Source organism: Muntiacus reevesi, chromosome 3, assembly GCF_963930625.1.
Source record: "Muntiacus reevesi chromosome 3, mMunRee1.1, whole genome shotgun sequence".
In the NCBI taxonomy this organism is placed as follows: Eukaryota; Metazoa; Chordata; class Mammalia; order Artiodactyla; family Cervidae; genus Muntiacus; species Muntiacus reevesi.
The window spans coordinates 97,495,906-97,519,640 of NC_089251.1; the positions used below are offsets into that span (position 1 = coordinate 97,495,906).

Genomic DNA, 23,735 nt, shown 5'->3' on the forward strand with positions numbered 1-23,735 from the left:
GGGCTTTCCATTCCCAAGAGATATGTCAGACAAGATATATCAAACAATGTATCAGAGGTTGTATACGAGTAGGTTTCAGCCTTTATTACTTACATCAGGTCATGAGATTTTTGCCAGCTTGCTACTAGGAATTGTCTTTGTCATAGACTATAAGAAATCTGGCCCTCAAGCCAGTTACTAACCCAAGTCCTAGTACCAAACGATACTAAGAAAAACAGGCAGAACACAGACCTCTCAATAGATGATTATCTATTTGGTTCTCAAGTTAACCTCCAACGTTACAGCAATGGTGATAGATTAGGACATGGAGCTCCTGAGAAAGGGACAGGATAGCTTGGTGTAGTGGAAAAATCAGAAGCTTTAGCACTCAAATGATCTGCATTTAAACCCAAGTTTATTTATCTTCTTGCTAGTTGCTAAAGCTAGTCCTGGTCTCTTCGTCGGTAAACTGAGGATAACGATGCCCATTAGTGGGGATGTCGCGAGGGCCAGAGACAGTGGCTGAGGCGCCTGGACCCGCGGAGCCTCGGAAGCTTGCTGGATTAGGGCGGGAGCTGGCCCGGGACCGGCCACCGGGAATGCTGCCCAGGGGGGTACGGCGGGCTGGGGACCGCAGCTGGGGGAAGGCGCTCAGGCCGCGGCAGCCCGGGTGGTCGGGTCGCGCGCCAGGCGGAGGCCGGGGGCTCCCCGGGGCCTTTTGTTGGCAGCCTGAGCGGCCTCCGCGCACACGCCCGAGAGGATTAAAGCCAGATGTGGCGGCCCGGCGCCGCCGAGCGCTCAGAGCCTGGGCCGGAGACCCAGACGCTGGTCCAGACCCGGCGGTGACAGTGAGTGAAGCGGGGAGATCTCACGAGAACGGTACAGGCTGCGAGGCGGCGCCCCTAAATGACAACCGGGCGGGCCTCCGGCCGGCGGCTGGGCCGCGCGGGGGCGCCCGGGGGACGGCACAGGCGGCCAATGGCTGGCGGGGTCCCGGGCGGGGCCGGGCGCGGGGGCCGCGGCGCTCCAGCGGCGGGGCGGAGCCGCGCGGGGAGGCGGGGGCGCCCGGCGGCTGCTCGGTGGCGGCTCGTCGGCGGCCGCGGCAGGACTGGCAGCGCCGGCGGCGGGTGAGGGGTTCGCGGCGGCGGCGTGCGGGCAGCTTCGGGGGGTGGCGCAGGGCGGCTGCGCGGAGGGCGCGGGATGGAGGGGCGGCGCCGGGTCGCGGGAGATCCACCTGCTGGTAACGGAGCCGCGGGCGCCGCGGCCGGGCCCGGAGCTCGTGCGCCTCCGGCTGTGCGGGGCCGTCTCGGGGCGCGGGCGGGCTGGGCCTCGGGGGCGGGCGCGGGCCGGGCCGCCCTGGGCGTGCCGTCAGCCCCGCTCCGCAGCCGCCGCAGCCCCTCGGTGCCGCGCGCTCTCTCGGTGGCCGGCGGGGCGCATGGTGCGCTCTCGGCGCTCCGTGGCGCGGCGGGGTTCGCCGACTTTGGGGCAAAGTGAAGGAAAGTGGGGGTTTGGGGGGTGAGGCAGAGTTGCTCGCGGGACTGCCCCAAGGCTCACGCCCGTCCCGGAATCGGCGGCGTCCCGGGGCCGCGGGGCAGGTGGGGCGGGGGCGAGGCGGGCCGGGGTTGCTCCCGAGGCGTGCACCGTTCTGGCGAATTTTCCTACGAAGTCAAGACCTGCGGGTCCTATGTGTAAGCGCACCCCCATCCCCAGGCCTCAGGTCCCCCGCTATCGAGGAGGCTGCGAGTGGGATCCTCGGGTCGGGGCCAGGTGATCCCCCCGAGGGTAGCACCAGGTGGCAGCGGGAAGGCGTGTTTTATGAGCTGGCAGGCAGACCACTCGCGCGCCCGCTCTTTATTTCTCGCAGCGAGTGTTTCCCTGGAGCCCGTTCATTGCTTACAGTCCGGATTGCGAAATAGAAGCAGGCGCCGTGTCTGTTGTCAGTGCGCTCCGTATATTTTGCTGTTGTGCTTTTGCTGCCGGACGACTTCTGGCCAAAGAAAATGGCAACGTCATTCGTTTGAATTTAGAAGCTAAATTTAGAAGTGAATAATATGCTTTTAATGGTTTATCTTTCTTTTTCTGAATGTTAAAAAACAGCAACACTGTCATTAACAGGTTATCCTAACAAAGGTTTCTTTAGCACGGACCGTGTACATCTGAAAACGCACAGGATGATGAAGTTATGTAAGCTGTATTAAGGAAAAATAGAAATCCCATTATAAATATAAAACCAATGGATTTTAACAAAACCGCGATGAATAAAGTTACAGGGCTTACATCATGGTATTCATAAGGGTGCCTTTCCTTCAGGCACCCCTGTTCTGTCTGGAATGGCAGTGAAATATGTCAAGCATTTTTAGCCATGGAACATACTATTTCGGAGAACACTTTAAAATCAAAGGTTATGTATCTAATAATAACATACGACTGCAGCCCTTAAAAGACGGTTAATAAAGCAGGTTTTTTTTCCAGTCTGAGATCTGGAGTTGAAAGTTCCAAACATCTTTGTCAGGATGAGTAAGATGACCAGTAACTTTAGCCACTGCCTCTTTGTTGTTAAGGATTCCGATGTGTTAAGTGATAGTCTCAGAGAGCGTCAAGGTGTTAGATTGAAATTTCTGTGAGTGTGGACGCTGACAACAAATATGGGTCACTTCTCCTACCTTAGGTAGTCAGTCAACCCACAGGGCTCTTGGCTGTCTGAATTACCTCCCCTGGTTTGAGAACATAGGGATCGCTGGTTTTGCTCTTTTATGGTGCAACTAAACTTCATTAGTGTGGAAACCCTGATTAAAAATGTATGACAATATTCTGAGTAAAATGCCCTCGTATTTCTCTTGCCGAATTTCAGGTCCTATTTGTTGGTAGAGTTAATTATAAGCATTTTCTTCAAACCAGAGATGAATAACTTCCTGGATCCAATATTTAATACTCCTTATGTTTTTCATTGTTACCAATACTGTATCTATAATCTACTTTCATTATAGAGTTCATTCACTTTTACTTGTCTGTCTATCCGTTTATACTGACTTTCATACAAATAAGTATTTAATTAAACTGTGCTTCAAAAATCCTTCATTTTCTACTTCTTCACTTCCCCTTCCCTGTGATTACTGATTGAATGTTTATTCTAATAATCTGTATACTTCTGGATCTCTTATCAGGACAGTATCTTTTTTGAAGTAAAGTGGGGCTCAGGTGGGCTATAGCAACAGAAAGTTATATGCATCTTCAAATAATGCCATGAAAAAATTAAAATTCCAAGTTACATAATTCACTGAGTTAGCCCTTCTTTTTTTTTATAATCAGAATCATTATCAAGTGCTTAAAAAAAATTTATCTGGGTTTGCTGAGTCTTAGTTACAGCATGTGGGATCTTGTTCCCTGACCAGGGATCAAACCCCGGCCCCCTGCATTGGGATTACAGAGTCAGCTCCTGGGCCACCAGGGAAGTCCCTTGAGTGCTTATTGACAGCATATTAGACACTTATGGAATTGAGTTGAAATTCTGGGATTTCACCAGTGAAGACTGTTGACATGGATATGTTAGGTGACTAACTTTGGTTTTAGAAAATAATCATAACTTGAATGTGAGAGTATCTTTGGAAATTCTTGATTGCAGAGAGTAAGGGGAAGCAAGGAAGTAGAAAAGTTCAGTGTCTCTAGATTATTATATCAATAACGCAGAGCTGCTGGTCAAGGAGGGTTCACAGGCTGCTTGGGTGTGAGTCAGGGAGAGGAGGGCCCAGCCCAGGGTACAGGAAGTGAGAAATTCATTCAGGTTTTTAAGTTGAAACTTTGAAGTTTCCTGCGAATTTTGCAGTTTATTCCATAATAGATCCATATTCGTTGTAGAGTCTATTTTTTTTTTTTTAATTCACACTTTAAACTGTTGGGTAAAGGTAACACCTTGGGAAGATTCTCCAGTGTAACCTGAGGCTTAGAGTACTACCCCTGGAGCTTCTTTTCAGAGGACTGCAGTGCCGAGATGCAGAGGGTGGGAGATGAGAACTTGGACTTTGGAGTCATGCAAATTAGGGTTCCTTCTCTGGGTTCATTTCATTATGTGTAAAGTAGGGCTCGCAGTGCCTGCCTCAAGGGAGTTTCTGAAGATTCAGAGCACCTGAGGAAATGCTCAGTGAGTTGTAGTGTCTGTCATCATTGTTATTAATCCAGATGATCTTTTCTCACTAGTGGAGGTTTCTAGCAACGGTCTGTTTTACAAACCAGCTGAGATGGTCATTTCTGAATTGCCTACAGATGGCTGCTTTAGGCAGAGAGAATTGTTCCTCGGGCTTCCCAGGCCTTTTTGGAGTCGCCTTAACTCATCCTACTGGAGTGACACTGAGTGGATTGCCAAGCGCATCTCGTGGTCCCCTGGGGCCACCAGGAATCTACGCACTTCTTGTCTGGCCTGACATGCCCCGAGGGGATGAAACTGGTTCTGTGCAGAGAGGCCTAAACCAGTGACTGGCTGCAGGTTTTTGGTTTTGTTTGATTTGTTTTTATTAATACAGTTAACATTTATTGAGAACCTAGAATTGTACTAGGTGACTATGCTTAAGTACTTCCAGGGACATGATTTCATTCGATTTCCTTTTTAAAAGGTTTATTTATTATTTTTGATTTTGCTGGGTTTCTGTTGCTTCGAGTGGGCTTTCTCTAGTTGTGGCCAGTGGGGGCTACTCTCTCTAGTTGTGGTGTGCGAGCTTCTCGTTTCCGTGGCTTCTGTTGTGGGGAGTTTGGGCTCCAGGGCTCGCAGGCTTCAGTAGTTGGAGTGTGTGGCCTCAGCAGTTGTGGTGCGTTGACTCAGTTGCTTTGCGGAACGTGGATTCTCCCAGACCAGGGATCCAACCTGTGACCCAGATTCTTGACCACTAGACCACCTCATTCCATTTTCTGAACAGCTTTGCTAGATGGAGGGGATCTCCAGATTTCCTGAGTTAAAGCAATGCTCAGTGGTTAATCCTGGGTCCTGTGGTATCCTGGTTGGATTGCCATGTTTTCAAAATGCCAAAATAATCCCAGTTTACACCTGGGGAGCAGGTTAATTGTTGGAAAAATGACATTTATCTTATGATGATGATCAGTAGCAGTCATCACTGTAACCTTTTTATTATTTAAGAGAACAGGAGGAACCGAGACAGGTAGCTTTCTCAGTTCCTGGATGAACCGAGAAAATTGACATGCCTGAAGTCATGCAAGTAATGGTGGGGCTGGATCTAGGACCCAGGGCTTTTGACCCTTGTAAGTTGTAGTCTGTTTTCTTTAGAAATTTTGAACCATTAACTATCATTGTGCAATAGGAGGATTGTAGAGAGTGAAGATTGTTACTTAGGAGCCATTGTGTGATCACTAGAGTTCTCATGGGCCCCACCTCGCCTGCCTTTACACGAGTAACCATGACTCTCCACAGACACAGCAGAACCAAGGAGCAGGGAGTAGAGTTGAAAGCTTTTTTCCCCTGGAGGAGAGGAACCACATCACTCTGGGCTATCACATGAGTCATTTGGATGTGGGGAGGTAATCTACAGATACAGTGTAGCCCAGCAAAGCATCTGTTTGTAACAGTGACAAATGAAGAAACCAGTATTGTGCATCCTTGAGCAAGTTTTTCTTTCTCTTTTCCCCTTGAATAGGGAGAAAGAAGCATCCACCTATGAAGACGGTGCAGACAGTCCTGAATAGTAATTGTGGATGGTGTGGCTGCCAGATTAGTTCTGCTGAGCATCTGAAATGAACCTCTCCTATTGATTGTTTCAACTGGCCCCGAGCCAGGAGTACTGGGTTTGCTTGACTTCAGGATAAAAAGAAACGGTCTTGGTTATCATCGTAAACATATGAACCAGTGTGATGGTGAAATGAGATGAGGCTCCGAAATGGAACTGTAGCCACTGTTTTAGCATTTATCACCTCGTTCCTCACTTTATCTTGGTATACGACATGGCAAAATGGGAAAGGTAAGGAAAACGTCTCCAGAAAACGTTCATGGAATGAGGTTGGTTTTTTGCTTTGTCAACGGTGCATAAACGCTCTGAGTTAAATGCCCCTACAGTCTGCTTGTTTCATGCTATCTGCTGGCGGCCTGCCAGTTTCTTTCTGACACCGAAATGAAACAGTTTTCTTGGACAGAGGAGACAAAATTTCTCATTTGAATGGGGTTTGCTTTGTTTCTTGATTTCTTGTAATTGCTCTTGTAGAAACATGCTCATCAGCGGTTTGTATTATAAATGACAGCCAAGTTCAGTAATGAAGACTTTCATTTTGGCGTTTTATTTTTTATTATTAAACATCATCAATGTTTAATAAGCTTCCTAGTACCGGATGTTGTATGAAACACTTAAAAGGACACAGCAACTTCATGAAATTTATATGCTGATTATTCTAATGATTTGGTGCTGTGTAGTTAATGATTTAAATTGTATGTGTTGATAGGTTGCTCTTTAGGCAAAAGTTTTTTTGAAAAGTGGGTGAGGAGAAATTCCGATCTGAAATTTTAAAAATTAATTCTGTTGAGACTATTGAACTGTGTTTTTAAGGAAGGTTATCTGTTTAGAGATTGGAACTGTATTAAAGGATAATGCATGTCTTTGCTTTTCTTGGAAAATGTTTACAGTAAATTCCTACCCCTATTTTTATTATTTGTAGACTTTTAAATAAATAATTTGTTTGTATATGGCTGCCCTAGTTGCAGCCACATAGATTGCAGCCTGTGGGCTTTCTCTGGTTGCATTGAGCAGGGGCTACCCTAGATGCAGCGCATGACCTTCTCTTGCAGTGGCTTGTTGCAGAGGACGGGCTGCAGGCAGGTGCACAGGCTTAGCTGTGCAACCACATATGGGGTCTTCCCAGACCAGAGAGCGAGCCCGTGTCCCCTGCACTGGCGGGTGAATTCCTAACTACTGGACCGCCAGGGAAGTCTCCTACCTCTTCTTTTTACATATCTCTTTCCCTCATATTAGTCTAGGAAATATTAATGGCAAGAAGAATGGACATTTGTTTGAGTCAGGGTGTAGTAGTAGTTATCACCTGGTTATCAAAAGGTGCTGCTGTTGGCGTCATTGACTTGCATGAAGGAAACTTTATTCCTTGTTACTTTTTCTCTGGTGTGTGTGTAAATATGTATGTATCTGTGTCGGTGTGTATGTATTCATGAAATAAGCTGATATAAGCGGGCAAATGTACTCTATGCTTTGAGCAAGTTTAGTATTGTTTTTCTCTTTCTCTGAGTTGGGCTCTAATTTTGGAAGGCATTCTTTGGGGGGGGGAAATGAATGAAACACTTACTGAAGATCTTTCTTCGCAGACAAATATATACATTTTAGATTTCATTTTTTAATCATACCAAAAGGAGAAGACTTACTTAGGAAGAACGTACAGTAGTTAGTCAAGCTATTGCTTGGCCCTGATGAGAGCAGAACAGATGACTGGCTTTAAATAAAGATGACTTAGAAAATAAGAGAGTTAATCATAAGAGTATATGAAGTTTTTTCTTATCAGGAAACTTATCTACCCAGAAAGTTATAGTACCAGAAACTTGACCCTTTTAACTGTGTCTTATTTAAAGCGTTAACACTTTTGGAATCTCCATTCCGTCTATCTTATTTCTTATGTAAAGCCATTAATAAGCATTATTTTTGTGTGTGTTAGGTTGTCTTTAGAATCAGTATTAATTAAAAAGAATATACAGATTCTGTCACCAGAATGTGGAAGAATGTGGCATTAGAGACCAGAATGTGGTACTAGAAACACACACACAACGTCTCTTTTCTTTGGTTATCACTCTGAGCGGTTCTGCAATCCTCCTGTGCATGTTTTTCTGCTCTGTTTTTCTCTGTGGTGTTTCGTCTGAACTCTTTCAGGTATCAGCAGAGGTCTCCTGTCGTGCTTATGTAAAATCCCCTGTGCTTTAATGACATCGTTTATGTAACCACTCTAACTGCTGAGCATTTGGATTCTTTCTAGATGGTTCTGGCAGTCAGCCTGGATTTTCCAGAGCCGGCCTCATTTCAGATGTTTAGTTCTGTATACTCATAAGCCACATGCTCTGCTTTTTATATTGAGAGCGTGGTTTCCGTAATCGCTGGATGTTGCTGGACTCAGAGTTTTCATTTTTCCTGCATGCATCACTGCCTTTTCCCGCACCCACCTTGTGCCTGTCTCTGTATTATGTGCTGTAAGTATGAAGGGGAAGAAGAAACTACACAGCTTGGAAATCTCAGGGACCAGTGGGGGAAGGTGCAAGTAAAAAAATGTGATACCATCCGATAGACGGAGATAGAAGCAGCAGCAGAGTGCATATTATATGTTAATCCTCATAACAACCCTAGGAAGTATGATTACTCACTTGCTATAGATGAGGAAACCAAGGCTGAGTGTAAGAAACTTGGCTAGGTCATACATTAAGTGGAAGAGTGAAGTTTAAACTCGGTCAAGCTGGCTCCAGAGATGATGCTCTTAGCTGTTTGTCTGCTGCCCAGAAGAGCAGAGACCAGGCAGATTAGGGGAGAGGGGGCATGGCAGGTAGAGGGAGCTGCCTTTACTTTCATGAAGCTCTGAGACAGTGTGGCGTATTTGTGCTTTGGAATTAGATTTATTGTGGTTGGCAGATTGGGTTCCAGGACTGTCCAAGGGTTTAGCTGGTAATCCCAGAGTGGTCCCTATCATATTTATCCTAGGTCTTCACTGACCACTCGAAAGAATAAATGAGCTGGTCCATGGGATTGTCATAATTTGGGGAAGATATCAGTAACTCCACTGGGAAAGCTGGAGTTCAGGCCAGGGTACGAGTTTCTGCAGGGTATCCTGGATTCTCACATAAAAAAATGAGACAGAATTCCAAGTATGTGGAAAGCAGTGGGAAAGTTGTAAGCAGGTGTGAGAGTGGGATGAGAGGAATTGCATGTCTTACTCGTGTGTGTGTGTATTGAGGGGGGTTGGTTCTCCTAATGAATTTCCTGTTTTGGTCAGGCACAATCCAGTAACTGGACATCTTAGACCCCTGTCCTTAGGGATACCTAACATTCATGTACGTGTTTCTGTGTGGACATGTATTTTCATTTCTCTTTATCTAGAAGTAGAATTGCTGGGTTGTGTGGTAACTCTATATTTAATCACTTGAGGAGCTGCCAGATTTTTTTCCCAAAGAAGCTGGGCCATTGTGCATTTCCTCCAACAGGATATGAGTGTTACCATTTCTTTACATTCTTGATGATACATGTTTCCTGGGTTTTGGAGTCTACTTGTCCTAGTGGTAGCGAAGTAGTATATCATTATGGTTTTTATTTGCATTTCTAATAATATATAGCATCTTTTTATGTACTTATTAGCTATTTATATATCTTCTTCAGAAAAAAAAAGTCTATTCAGGGTCTCTGCCTATTTAAAAATTCAAAAAAAAATTTAAACTTTAAGAATTCTTTATTCTAAGGCAAAAATACAGTAAGGGTAGTGGATCAACCACCTATATAGCTAATTAAAAGACAAAGCTAGTAAAATCATAAAACTATCAATAAAAATATATACACACAATAATTAGGGAGTGGACAAAGTAAAAATATATAAAAGATGAGATCAAAAATGTAAAATGAGGGGGTGGAATTAAAAAAAAAAGTATGCTAAGTCATTTCAGTCACATCCAACTCTCTATGACCCTATGGACTGTAGCCTGCCAGACTCCTCTGTCCATGGGGTGCCCAACATAGGAACACCTAAATACATAAAGCAGTTATTAATAGACATAAAGGGAGTAATTAACAATATAGTGAGTAGGGAGCTTTAACATCCCACTTAAATCAATGTGAATAGATCATCTAGACAATCAATAAGGAAACTTTGGCATTAAATGGCACATTAGGTCAGATAGATTAAATATATATAGGACTTTCAACTCCAAAAGAGCAGAATACTCATTCTTCTTAAGTGTGCATGTAATCAGTATTCTCCAGGATAGATCACATGCTAGGCCACAAAGCAAGTCTCAGAAGATTTAAGAAGATTTAAATCATATCTAGCACCTTTTCTGACCACTGCAGTATGAGACTAGGAATCAACTACTGGAAAGAAAAATATGTGGAGTCTAACCAATATGCTACTAAACAATCAGTGGATCATTGAAGATATCGAAGAGAAACTAAAAATATACCTTGAGACAAATGAAGATTGAAACACAGCATTCCAAGATTTATGGGACACAGAGAAGACATTTCTAAGAGGGAAGTGTGTAGCAATACAGGCTTACCTTGGGAAACAGTAACAATCTCAAACACTCTAACCTTACACATAAAGGAATGAGAAAAAGATTAACAAAGCCCCAAGTTAGTACAAGTAAGGAAATAATAAAGATCAGAGTGGGAGTGAATGAAATAGAGATGAAAAAAGCAGCAGCAGAGATGAATGAAAGAAACTAAGATCTGGTCCTTTGAAAAGATAAACAAAATCAATAAACTTTAGCTGAACTCCTCAAGAATAAAAGAAGGCCCAAATAAAAAATGAAAGAGAAGTTACAACTGATACTACAGAAATACAAAATGTAAGAGATTACTATGAAAATTTGTACGTTAGCAAATTGCACAACCTAGAAATAATGGATGAATTCCTAGAAACATAGAGTCTTCCAAGATTGAATTAGTAAGAAATAGAAAATATGAGCAAACTGATTACCTTAATGAAGTTAAATCAGTAATTAAAAAAAAAAACTCCCAAAGAACAAATGTCCAGGATCAGATAGCTTCACAGGTGAGTTCTATCAAACATTTAAAGAAACATTTAAATACTTCTCAAAGTATTCCAAAAAGTTGAAGAGGAAGGAACATCTTCAAATTTAGTCTATGAAGCTAGCACTACCCTGGTACCCAAACCAGGCAAAAGTATCACACACACAAAATTATAGGCCAATATCCTGTATGAACATAGATGTAAAAATCCTCAACAAATTATTAGCAAACTGAATCAACAATACATTAAAGTTTCATACATCATAATCAAGTGGGGTTTATCCCAGGGGTGCAAAGATGGTTTAATATTCACCAATCAATATGATACGTCACATTAGAAACATTAAGGATAAAAGTCATGTGATCATCTCAACATATACAGAAAAATATTTTGATAAAGTTCAATATCCATTTATGATAAAAATTCTCAACAGAGTGGGCATAGAGGGAACATACATCAGTATAATAAAGGCTGTATATGACATACAGTTAGCATCATACTCAACAATGATACAGGCTTACAGTTAAGTCATAGGAATGTAACATAGCATAAGGAAAATAGTCAATAATACTGTACTGATTTTGTATGGTAATGTCATAGACTTGTCATGATTATTTCATAATGTATTTGATTGTCAGATCCCTATGTTGTACACCTGAAACTAACATATTGTACATCAGCTATATTTCAGTATTTAAAAAGGGGAAAAAGGAAAAGTTCTTTCTAGATACAAGCTCCTTGTGAGGAATGTGATTTGCAAATATTTTCTGTCATTCTGTGAGTCGTCTTTTCATATTCTTGATGGTGTTCTGTGAAGTGCCGAAGTTTTAAATTTTTATGAAGTCCAGTCTATTTTTTGTTGTTGTTGCTTGTCCCTTTGGCATCATGTTTAAGAATCTACTGCCAAATCTAAGATCATGAAAATTCTCCTATGTTTTGTTTTGCTCTTCAGTTCAGTTCAGTTGCTCAGTCATGTCCGACTCTCTGCGACCCCATGGACTGCATGTTTTGCTCTTACATTAGGTCTTTAATCAATTTTAAGTTAATTTTTGTATGTGGTGTAAAGGACCCATTCCATTCTTCTGCATGTGACTGTCCAGTTGCCCCATAATATTTGTTGTGTCTACTGTAAATAACATATAATTGGATCATGCTTTTTTAAAAATCCAGCCTAATAGTGCCTACCTTTTGACTGGACCTTATTCATCTACATTTATATGATACTGATGCAGTTTGATTTACAGATGCCGTCTTACTCTTTAGTTTTCACATGTCTCATGTCTTTTTTGTTTCTATATTTCCGCTTTACTTTTTTTTTCGCATTGATTGAATATTTTCTAAGGTAGCATTTTCATTTCGTTAGTGACATTTTTCACTATTTTTTGAATATTTTTAGTGATTATTCCAGAGTTCACCGTGTACCTTTCAGCTTATTGTATTCAAATTCGAGTTTATACTAGTTAATTCTAGTAATATATAGAAAGTTACTCCTGTTTAGCTCTATTCCTTTTCTCCTTTGTTTTGTGACACTGTTGTTACACACATTACATCTGTTAATGTTATAAACCCAGCAATACATTGTTACAATTATTAATCATTACACCACCTGTTATTCTTTCCTTAGGGCATAGCAGCTTCCCCCCCCCCCCTCTACCTTTTTTTGTGCTGTTTTTAGCAACTTTTTTACATTCCCATGTGTTACAGATTCAACAATGCATTATATACATATCGTTTTATGAAGTTTATAAATCAGTTGAGGGAAAGGAGAAAATGCACATCAGCAATTATATAATTGCTGATGCTGTTTGTGTGGATTTGAATCACTCGTATCAGTTGTTTTCAACCTGGTGGAATTCCCTTAGTATTTCTTATGAAGCAAGTCTGCTAGGAGTGAATTCTTGTCAATTTTTGTTTATCTTGTAATGTGTGAATTTTATTTTCATTTTCTAAAAAAATAGCTCTCCTGGGTGTGGGGATCTTGGTTGACAGGGTTATTTTGTGTGTGTGTGTTTTAGTACTTTGTGTTATCCACTGCCTCTAGCTTCTGTTATTTTTGCTGAGAGGTCAGCTATTAATCTTCTTGGAGTCCCCCTTGTAAGTGATAAATCATTTTCTCTTGATGCTTTCAGGATCCTCTTGTGTTTGACTGTCATCCTTTTTACCACGATGTATCTGTTTATGGGTCTTGCCTCTTAGATGGGTAGGTTATTGTTTTCTCAGTCATTTATTTCTTTGAATTTTTTTCAACTTTTCGCCTCCTTTTGGTATTCCCATTCCATTTAGGATGATATGTTTAATGGTATCAGTGTTTCTCTGAGGCTCTGTTCTTTTTTTCCCTCTTTCTTCATCTCATATAATGTCTGTTGATCTGTCTTCAGGTTTGCTGGTTTGTTCTTTTGCTGGTTCCAATCTGTTGAAGCCCTCCGGTGACTTTCTCCTTTCTGTCATTCACCTTTTCAACTCCAGAATTTTCATTTGGTTCTTTCTTAAAGTTGCTGTTTCTTAATATTCTTTATTTGATGTAACATTGTCATACCTTCCTTTATTTCTTTAGTGGAGCTTTTTTTTTTTTTTAGATCTGAGTATAATTTTAATGACTGCTTTGAGATATTTATCTGGAATCCTATATCTAGTTATGCTCACAGGCAGTTTTTGCAGCCTGATTTTTTTCTGCTGTATGGGTCCTACTTTCCTATATTTTTGCACATCATAATTTTTTGACACTGCACATTTTTTAGGTAATATATTTTAGTAACACCGGGTACTTCCTCCTCACCTCAGGGCTTGTTTATTAATATTTGTCTATTTCTTTAATGACTGGCTGGATTATTTTAGTGAAATCTGTCCTTCTCACCCCCTCAAGGTTAAGTCTCTGTTGGTGCTCCCCTGGGGATGGGGGTGCATGATTTGGGTGCACCCACAGTCATCCTGGGATGACTCCTTAGTGACCACTATACTAATTACTGGCTAATTGTTTATAACAGGGCACTGTAACGTACACTCTGCTACAAACTGATCCATTTGTGACTCCCTTGGAGAAACTTCCCGAGTTCAGTGTTCCATATTTGTTCTGACCACAGGGAGGCTCCTAGCTGTCACTTTCCTTGGTTCTCTTTAGCCAATTAGCCACAGATTCCTACAGCACAGGCTGCCTCTTCATTAAATCCACGATTCTCTCCACTCCCTTCACCCTAACCTCTGTCTTTCAGAGGACTCTTAGTGTGGACAGCTCTGTGCTCTGCTGCAAATGAAGCTGATTTCCTTGGGAAAAATTAGGAACTATTTGTTTTAGGGCCCACTCTTCCTCCTGGCAGAATTTCTGAGCCAGGGCTCTGGAGGTGGGGTGGGGACAAAAGACAGACTTCTGTCTGTGTGGCATCCCCACCTTATGAGCTGAGCCCTAGTTAAGGAGAAGGGGCTGGTAGCCTTGGGTCTGCCTCACTAGGTGGAGGAAGGTCTGTGGGGACCCCAGTGTTCTCAGCACACTGCACTGAAGGTGGAGCCTTGGAGCCTGAGAAGGTCAGAGGTCATATCTTGTTTGCTGTATCTGGTGTCTGTATTTTTATATCATTTTATTTAAAATTGTGATTCTCATTGGACACAAAACAGTGAACCAGAGCTTGTAGATTTATTAGTTTTTCTTTATGGAATAAGCAAAGTGAAAGTTGCTCGGTTGTGTCTGACCCTTTGCGACCCCATGTATTATACAGCCCATGGAATTCTCCAGGCCAGAATACTGGAGTGGGCAGCTGTTTGCTTCTCCAGGGGATCTTCCCAGCCCAGGAATCAAAGCGGAGTCTCCTGCATTGCAGGCAGATTCTTTACCAGCTGAGCTACCAGGGACACCTAGTAGCTTCTTTCAAATAGAAATCTTTCAAATAGAATATAAAGAAAATTAATGGAAAATCTGGGATTTGGAGTATGCTTTCATGGTTCTGTGTGTGTTGTGTGTTAGACTCTCAGTTGTGTCCACCTCTTTGCCACCCCAGGGACTGTAGGCCCTCCAGGCTCTGTCCATGGAATTCTCCAGGCAAGAATACTGGAGCGGGGGTCTTCCCTGGTGGTCCAATGGCTAAGATTCTATGTTCAATGCAGAGGTTTGGGGTTTGATTTCTGGTCAGGAAACTAGATCTCACATACTGCAACCAAGACCCTTTGCAGTCAAATAAATTAAAAAAAAAAAAAAAAAAGGATACTGGAGTGGGTTGCCATCTCCTTCTCCAAGGAATCTTCCCAACCCAGGAATCGAACCTGGGTCTCCTGCATTGCAGGCAGATTCTTTACCGTCTGAGCTATCAGGGAAGCCCTTTCATGGTTCCGGCTCACCAAAACTGTGTAATTGTGCTTCTTGAGTGCTTTCTGTGTATCAGGCATGGTTAGAAGTTTGGGTTACTTTAGTGAGTATATCAGAAATATTCCTGCTCTAGTGTAAGGGAGGAGAGGTTGTTGTTCAGTCATTTCCAACTCTTTGTGAACCCATGGACTGGGAGGAGAGGGGAGACAGCTAAAAAAAAAAAATAAATACGCTAAAGAATAATGTGTATTTTAAACTTTCTTATTCTGAAATCTAGATTATCCAAAAATGTGCACAGTAGTATGCAGAGTTCCCTTATGCCCTCCAATATGAACAGCTTACATAAACACAGAGTACAATTTTCTAAGCCAAAAAATTCACTTTGATACAAGACTGTTAACTAATTTACAAACCTCATTTTGACTTCACCAGTTTTTTTCCCATTAATGTCCTTCTTCTGTTCTGAGATCCAAAGTAGGACCCCACAATGCATTTAGTTGTCATCTTCCTAGAAGCCTCCTCCTCCATGGAAAATTTCCTTATTTTGTTCTCAGCATTTTTGAAGTGATTTGGTCAGTTACCTTGTAGAACATTCCCTAATTGGAGTTCGTCTGATAATTCCTCACGATTAGACCGAGGTAATGCGTTTTTGGTGAGAATACCAGAGAAATGACGCTGTGTTCTTCTTAGTGCCTCATATCAGGAGGTGCCTGAAGCTGACAGATCTTATCACTGATTATGTTAACCCTGCTCACTTGGTTAAAGCAAAGTCTGCCAAGCTTCTCCCCTGTAAAGTTACTGTTTTTTCCTTTGTAATTAATAAGTGTTTTGCGAAAGCATCTTTAAAACTAAGCAGACGTCCTGCTTCTCAGCATACGTTTGCTCACAGGTTTGAACAAGTATTGATGATTTTTGTCTGCGACAGTTACTGCTGTGCCCTCTGCCAATTATGATTTTCTGTTTCCATCACTCCTGTGTTTATTAACTGAAACTTGACTGAACTGAAAGGAAGAGATGTTTATTCTCTCTCATTTGTTTATTTATTATTGTATGGGTGTGAACTCATGAGTATATATTTTGTCCTATGGGTTATAATCCTTAACAGTTGTTAATTATTTTATCGTTAGATTGTCCAGAGGTGGCCATTGGGAGCTCTTTGAGATGGCTTCTGTGACTTAAGCATTGCTTCAAATTTGTTGAGGTGAAATTCACAAAACAAAATTAACCTTATTAAAGTGAATAATACATTCATAATGTGCAACCATCATCTTTATCTAGTCTCCATTCATTTTCTGAGCAATTTTTAATTTTCTGTTGCCATAATGTGGTCCAGGATCACCTTGTATTTTCTCTGCTCCAGCCCTGGAAGTCATCATTTGTTAAGGAATCTCTAGTTTCTTGAGGAGTGGAGTCTTGGTGGACTCGTTCCTTTGTGGTACCAGCACTCCTTGTCCCTCTTAGTGGACAGTGCAAGGCTATTTCTGTATGCATGTGTGCATGCTAAGTTGCTTCAGTAGGGTCTGACTGTTTGTGATCCTGTGGACTGTAGCCTGCCAGGGTCCTCTGTCCATGGGATTCTCCAGGCAAGAATATTGGAGTGGGTTGCTATGGCCTCCTCCAGGGGATCTTCCTGACCCAGGGATCGAACCTGAGTCTCCTGTGGCTCCTGCATTGCAGTTGGATTCTTTACCACTGAGCCACCAGGGAAACCTATATATGTATATATAGAGAGGCTATATATATATATATATGTATAAAACCACCACGAGTTCATATTGGTCCCTCTGACTTTGATCCAGTGCTATAGTATTCATTCTTGTCTCCACATTTCCCTATATCCATAAAAAACGTGGCTGTTAATATCCCAATATAATAATTATTAGCTAAATCTCAGGGTGTGTGTGTAGTTTCAAGGGCTTCCCCGGTAGCTCAACTGGTAAAGAATCTGCCCGCAATGCAGGGGACCCCAGTTCCATTCCTGGGTCGGGAAGATCTGCTGGAGAAGGGATAGGCTACGAATTCCAATATTCTTGGTCTCCCCTGGTGGCTCAGATGGTAAAGAATCTGCCAACAATACAGGAGACCTGGGTTGGGAAGATCCCCTGGAGAAAGGAATGGCTACCCACTTCAGTATTCTGGCCTAGAGAATTTCATGGACAGAGGAACCTGGCGGGCTACAGTCCATGAGGTCGCAAAGAGTCAGACCCAATTGAGCGTCTTACACTTTCTTTTCTTAGTAGTTTCAGAATTGCTAACCCATACCCAAGTGAAAAGTAACATTATTTGTACATGGTTCTTTTTGTATTTACTTTCGCAGTTACATAGTCAAATATTTTGCAGAGTTCCTTATTCCTTGTTTTAGTCACTTCCTCCTCAGTGTGGTTATACTGTTTATTTATAACACACATAGGTCCATTTATTACTGTGAATATTCTATTTTGGGTTTCCCCTATATCCTGTGTAATTGCAGTCATGTACATTTTGGATATGTGAAACATTTTCTTGGTTCTGAGACTCACCAGTTGAGGAAAAAAATGTGTCCTGAGAGAAATGTTCTCATTCCCTCCGCCCCATTTCCATCCCTTCTTTTTTTTCTCCACTGCTCCCAACTGTCCTTTGCAGGTAAATAATCCCATGATTTTCTGGCTTTTTCCTTCTTATATTTCTTGGGGCACCCATGAGCAGATACACAGACATTTCCCATATCCTTTGCTTTCTTCCATGAGGGATAGCACACCATAGATAACGCTTGCTTTTTCACTTAGCAGTGTATGCTGGGAATCATTCTATGTCACTTCATTTCATAGAAATAATCTTCATTGCTTTTTTTTTTTTTTTTTTAACAATTTCATAATACTCCATTGTGTGGATGAACTGTAAGTTTTCCAACTACTCTCCTCTCCAGGGACATATACATATGGTTTTTATACATCTCCCATTCATTCAGTATTTGTGTGTGTACATGTTTTCTGTCAGGCATTGTGCAGGGCCTTGAGTAGTGGAAATCTAGCTTACAGAGGCTTTTATTTGTTGGTTTAATTTTAGCCTTAATTTTTTATCCAGATCATTGGAAATCAAGATCTTAATTTTTTGGAAGAAAAATGGAGTTGTCATCTGTTGTAAACTTGAAAGTCTGAGGGTAGAATGGTTTTGATTAACATTTGATTAAGATTTAAATACCTTATTCAGGCAGGAAATTTTTTTTTTTTTTTTTTGCTGAAGTATTTTTTGTTTGCCTGTCTAACTTAATACTTAGTTTTCAAAACCAGAAGACAGAAGGTAGGCCAGTTTTTTTAGAGGCTCTATTCCATACTTTTTTAACAGGAACCTAAAAGGTGATTTACCACATTATTGACCAGAGACTTATCACAGCCACAGGCATTAATTTCTGCAAAATCCCCCAGTCAATAACATGTTAAAGCAGATTGTAATCATTGTTCATTTTTTACAGTTTATTTCTGCAGTTTAAAAAGTAGTAAATATTCATGTCAGACATTTTACTTTCTCCCCAATTGAGATGACGAGATACTTTCTAGCCACGAGGAAGGAGAGGTGGCATGTGAATCCCATCTTCATTTCAGCAGATTGCAGTATTTATTATCTTCAGAGCAGTTTCCTATCAAATAGGAGTTCGGTAACTGGAGGATTGGATTCCCTGCAGTGGTGGAGAGGAGGGTGGATGTTGTGTTGAACCAAGGTGTGTGCAAGTGGCAGAGAAGCCTTGGATGGCAGTAGCATTTGACCTGATGGATCAGAGGCCCAGATGCATAAAGGATGGAAGGCAAGCAGGAAGAGATGGAGGGAGTAGGAGAGTCTAGAGACTGGAAGCTTCTGATAGATCAGAAGCAGATATGCTAAGAGCCAGTGTGGTAGCAGGAAAGGTGGTGAGAGATCTGAAGGGCCAGGGAGGAGTTCATGATGAAGAGTGTCATTGTTCTATTACTTTCTCTAAATTTTACTTCCAGTAAAATATCCTGTTTCTTTAGTGTGCGTGTGCTCAGTCACTTCAGCCCTGTCTCACTCTTTACGACCCGATGGACTGTAGCCCGCCAGGCCCCCCTGTCCATGGGATTCTCCAGGCAAGAATACTGGAGTGGGTTGCCATTTCCTCTTCCAAGGGATCGTCCTGACCCAGGAATTGAACCTACGTCTCTTGCACTGGCAGGCCTGCTTGCCTCTCTGAGGATGCTTTATTTACACCTGAGATGCTTATCATCCTCTTGGGTATTTTTTGCAATGAAATATACCTTGTTAGGTTAATAAGGCCTTTTAAACACCCTTTGTTTGTTGTGTTAGTTTTTTCCATGCTGGTATTTTCCCTCTGCAATATGATTCTTGATTGTCCTCCTAGTAGACATGTTTGTAAACTTAAACATGTTTTATTAGCATCTTCTGATTATAAGGCCAGTTAGAGTTTTTTCCTCTGAGATGGGGGAATCTAGTCTGGAGGCATTTTAGGACATTCTAGTCTGTGATCACTTTAGGACAAATCATTCTTCTCTTTTTTGTGTGACCATTGTTCTGATCATCCCTTCCCCTCCCATTCTTGTTACACTTCTTAATGTTGACTGAAGACTCTTGTGCTTGCACAAAATCTCCCCTTGCTGCATTTCTTGGTATACAGAGATAGATACAAAATTATATACATACTTTATAAGGAGATATGCTTTATTAGAAAAAGCACATACTCAGCTTTATTTGACAGTCTCCTACTTATTTACATTAACAGAAAATTAACCATATATTCTTTACCTCTTTTTTCATCATATTAACCTTTTTCTGAAGATTTTTCTTTTTTAGTACTATTTACAAAATGAGTTTACATCTACTTAATATTTTTTTCCCTTCTGCTGTCGCAACTTGTCTACTGAAGGTCCTTTTAAAAAGGTTGTTTGTCTTAAAACTTCTCTGGTGTCCAGTGGTTAAGACTAGGCCTTCTAGTGCAGGGGGTGTGAGTTTGATCCCTGGTCAGGAAACTAAGATCCATGTGCCATGCAGCAAGGCCAAAAGATTTAAAAAAAAAAAAAAAAAAAAAAAAAAAGAAGAGGAGAAGAAGCTGATGTCTTTATCTCTTTAAAACTCTGACAACTTTGGAAGCATGCTTGCTTTCTTAATCCAATTTCCATGCTTGCAGACAATCCTAATATTTTTCTGAAATAGAAAGTGTGGAATAAGTTGTGCCTTAAGCGTGCTAATTTCTTTCAGGAGGGATCATACTAGAGACCAATATTTGGGTCTCCTTAAGACTTCATGAAGAAATGGCCACCCACTCCAGTATTCTTGCCTGGAGAATCCCGTGGACTGGGGAGCCTGTCAGGGTACAGTCTCCTCCCCGTGCAGGACTCCCATGATGAAGAAAAGTGTTGCTGCTGTTCTTAGGAGATGGTCATTGCTCCGTTTTTCCAGCTTAACCCATTGTGGTGCTGTCCTCTGCTTTCTTTATGAGGTTTTATTGATATCTAAGACTTTGTTCTATGTTCATGAACTCCAGCTCTCAAAAGAGGCATTCTGATAGGATTGGAGTTTTGTAGGGCACGCAGGCAGCCTGGGACTTGTTACTTAAAGGAGAATGTGAAAAGTCGTGTGTGGGATAGGAAAAGCGGGTGCGTGCGCTCCGTCACTTCAGTCATGTCCGGCTCTTTGGTGACCCCATGGACTAGCCTGCCAGGCTCCTCCGCCTCTCTCGTGCCTCCTGCATTGGCAGCTGGATTCTTTACCACTGCGCCACCTGGAAGCCCCCTGGGAAAAGTTTGCGCACTGTCAACAGTTCCTCTCTTTCCTCACGTGGTGGTTACTTGAATTTACTTCTCTGTTAATCCTGGGCATCTTCAGTGTAAAGAAACTTCTGTTGATGCCTTGATTACTATTTCAAAGTACTTTAAAAAAGAAAAAAAAAATTAGAGACAAGTTTCTTCACAAATCCTGTGTATGTGTTATGGAAAAAGAACCTAAATGTTCCAGGAAATATATCCCTAAACTGAATGTCTGGTACTTTACAACCATGATAGAGTTTTCCCTGGTACCATGTGGTTGATTAATTAAGTCAGTGGAGGTTAAGTTTAAAAACCTGACCTTCAAGATTTGAAAGTAAACTTTACAACAAGATTTGTTGTAAAGGTTTTTTGTTGTTGTTGTTGCCTCTCATAATTTGAATTTATCTCAGATTGTCTCATAACTGCAACATTCCTCCAGATCTTTTATGTTTCTATTTTTCCTCCTCTTAATCAGTGGGCTTCCCTGATGGTTTAAATGGTAAAGAATCCACCTGCAAAGCAGGAGACCTGGGTTCAATTCCTGGGTCAGGAAGATCCCCTGGAGAAGGAAATGGCTACCCACTCCAGTATTCTTGCCTGGAGAATCCCATGGACAGAAGAGCCTTGTGGGTTACAGTCCATGGGGTCACAAAGATACATGACTGAGCAACTAACACAAACCCAAGGTTCTGTTAATTTGTAAGCAGTTTGCAGAGAGATAATAATACTGATTAGATCTCTGTTACTGCTATTTCCTGGGCTTTCCAGGTGGCTCAGTGATAAAGAATCCACCTGCAATGCAGGAGATGTGGGTCTGATCCCTGGGTTGGGAAGATCCCCTGGAGAAGGAAATGGCAATCTACTTCTATATTCTTGCCTGGAAAATCCCATGGACAGAGGAACCTGATGGGCTACAGTCCCTGGGGTTGCAAAAGTGTCAGACATTACTTTATAGCTAAACAACAATTGCTATTTACTGTTGCTGTTTCAGGAGAAATAAGCCTGTAGTTTCAAAACTGAAGATAAGCATAGAGTTGTCATTTGGGAATGGTAAAGAATGCCATTTGATGGGCTCATTCAGTCCTCACCACAGTTCTAGGGAAATAAGTGAGTATGAAATCCATGTTTGACATGAAGACACTCAGGCAATTAGTAAATTACTTCATCCCATTCTGTTATGTGATTGGGGAATGATAGCATCCAAGCCCAGGTGTCTGATGCCGTGGCTTGTACCACCTGAAGCCGACTGCCCACGGCAGCAGAGAACAGTCTCCACAGAGGAGCTTCTGGAAGTCCCGTTTTGTTGGCCACCTAATATGGTTCTTTCATATGGTTTTTCTAAAATACTACGTTCTTTGGTATTTAATCATGTTCTAGCCCTATTCACTTAATGTTGGAATTTTCTTTGAGAGTATGAGATTTCAATTTTAAGAAATTTAGGAAAAACTCAAGTTTAATTTGATTGTTTTTCAGCTAAAAAGTCAGTTCACTCTGCCTTTAGTTAAAGGGTACTTAGGTCATGCAGATAATCTGTTGCAAATTCCCTTTAAATTGTAGTGTCTATGTTATTGCTTGCTGAAGAAGTGTGTGTTCATTTGACTGATGATGTTGGGGTTTTCTTTTGGTATATTAAAGTCTTCCTAGCAACATGTTGCTGTAGTTTAGGATGGTTATAACCTTTTCTTTTCCCCCAGATATAATTATACAGAATCTTAAACGTTCAGACTTTAGGTTTATTGGTCTGATGCAGAGGACACATAAATCTGGGGAATTTTGATGAAAATAAAACACATAGTCAATGTGTTTTATCAAACATCAAATTTAGTATGTTTCCTTTTATTATGGACCTAAAAAGCAGGCTATTGCAGTTATGCTAACTGAAAGGACCTTGACATTGAGTAAATCACAGAGGAGAATGTCCTAGACTTGACTTACATAGTTTGGTTTATAATAGAGTTGATTAAGGTAAACCTAAGGCAGCTGGCAAAAAGATTTATGGGTATTTAGAAAATGTAAGTTTGCACGGTTTAACTTGTTACTTTGAAACCATTTTCAGAGAGTGAGTTATAATGAAGGTCAGGTGTATCATGGAATGTGTGAAATTTTTGACTTGTAACAAATGTTTAAATATTTGGATTAACAGAAGGTCCAGAAAGAACTCTGGAGATGACAAATGACCAGCCTTCCTCTGGCAGAGCAGGACTTGATTCCTTTTTAGAAGTGAAAGGCAAGGTGAATGTAAGAATATTTAAAAAGTCTTAAGATGCTGTTGATAGTATTTTCTTTTCCTAAGGAGCGATGGTAGTATTATCATTGGATAAAAACAAGAGCCTGGAGCCTTTGGTTCTCTTAGAGCTTGCTCTCGGATTTTGGAAAAGTCACATTAACTTTCTGGCTTTGTTTTGGGTTTGATTTTTGTTTTTCTTTTTGCCTTTCATTTTCCTGTTAACGTCATGGAGGAATTCTGAAGACTGGGTGAAGTGCTTGAAGGTAAAATGTAAGCAAACAGGTTTTTTTGTTTTTCCCCCTCCGAGGACAAAAAGGTGGATTCTGTAAATTACGGAGCTTGCCATTTGGGGACAGACGTTAATTGGGTAGTTTCAGAGCATGAATATTTATCAAAAGAAGCAGTGACTGCTGGCAGCCAGCAAAAATGAACTAGGATTGCGTCTAGACAGTGACCATGTCGCTACCCTGCCTGACCCCATTTTTGAAAATTTCAAAGTATACAGAAAAAATACAATGAATGATACAGAAGTATCCTCCCTAGATTTCTGTATTTACTTCCAATCTTTTAACTTTTAATAATTAATGCGTAGCAGACTTCTCTAAAATCTTTCACCCATTTTTTTACTCTGCCCCCTACCTTGACCCAGGCAAACTATATCATGTCTATGTGCTTTTCTCGTCCATACATTTTCTAGTCCATACATTAACTTATGTATGTTAATATCCATAAATTATATGTATGTATAGACATAACTTTTTTGTGT

At 41.4% G+C, this 23,735-nt stretch overlaps 1 protein-coding gene across 2 annotated transcripts in view; it reads left to right on the plus strand.

The window, feature by feature from the left end:
- The first annotated feature begins 1,032 nt into the window (after positions 1 to 1,032).
- MGAT4A (alpha-1,3-mannosyl-glycoprotein 4-beta-N-acetylglucosaminyltransferase A) overlaps positions 1,033 to 23,735 on the plus strand; it is a 114,708-nt gene continuing 92,005 nt past the window's right edge. The window contains exons 1-2 of one of the 2 annotated variants that reach the window (XM_065929742.1): positions 1,033 to 1,106; positions 5,619 to 5,939. In XM_065929742.1, coding sequence (XP_065785814.1) covers positions 5,846 to 5,939 — 94 coding nt within the window. In that variant the 5' untranslated portion in view covers positions 1,033 to 1,106; positions 5,619 to 5,845. Of the gene's footprint in view, positions 1,107 to 1,636; positions 1,668 to 5,618; positions 5,940 to 23,735 lie in introns of those variants that run through there. The other variant, XM_065929743.1, reaches the window with a different exon arrangement.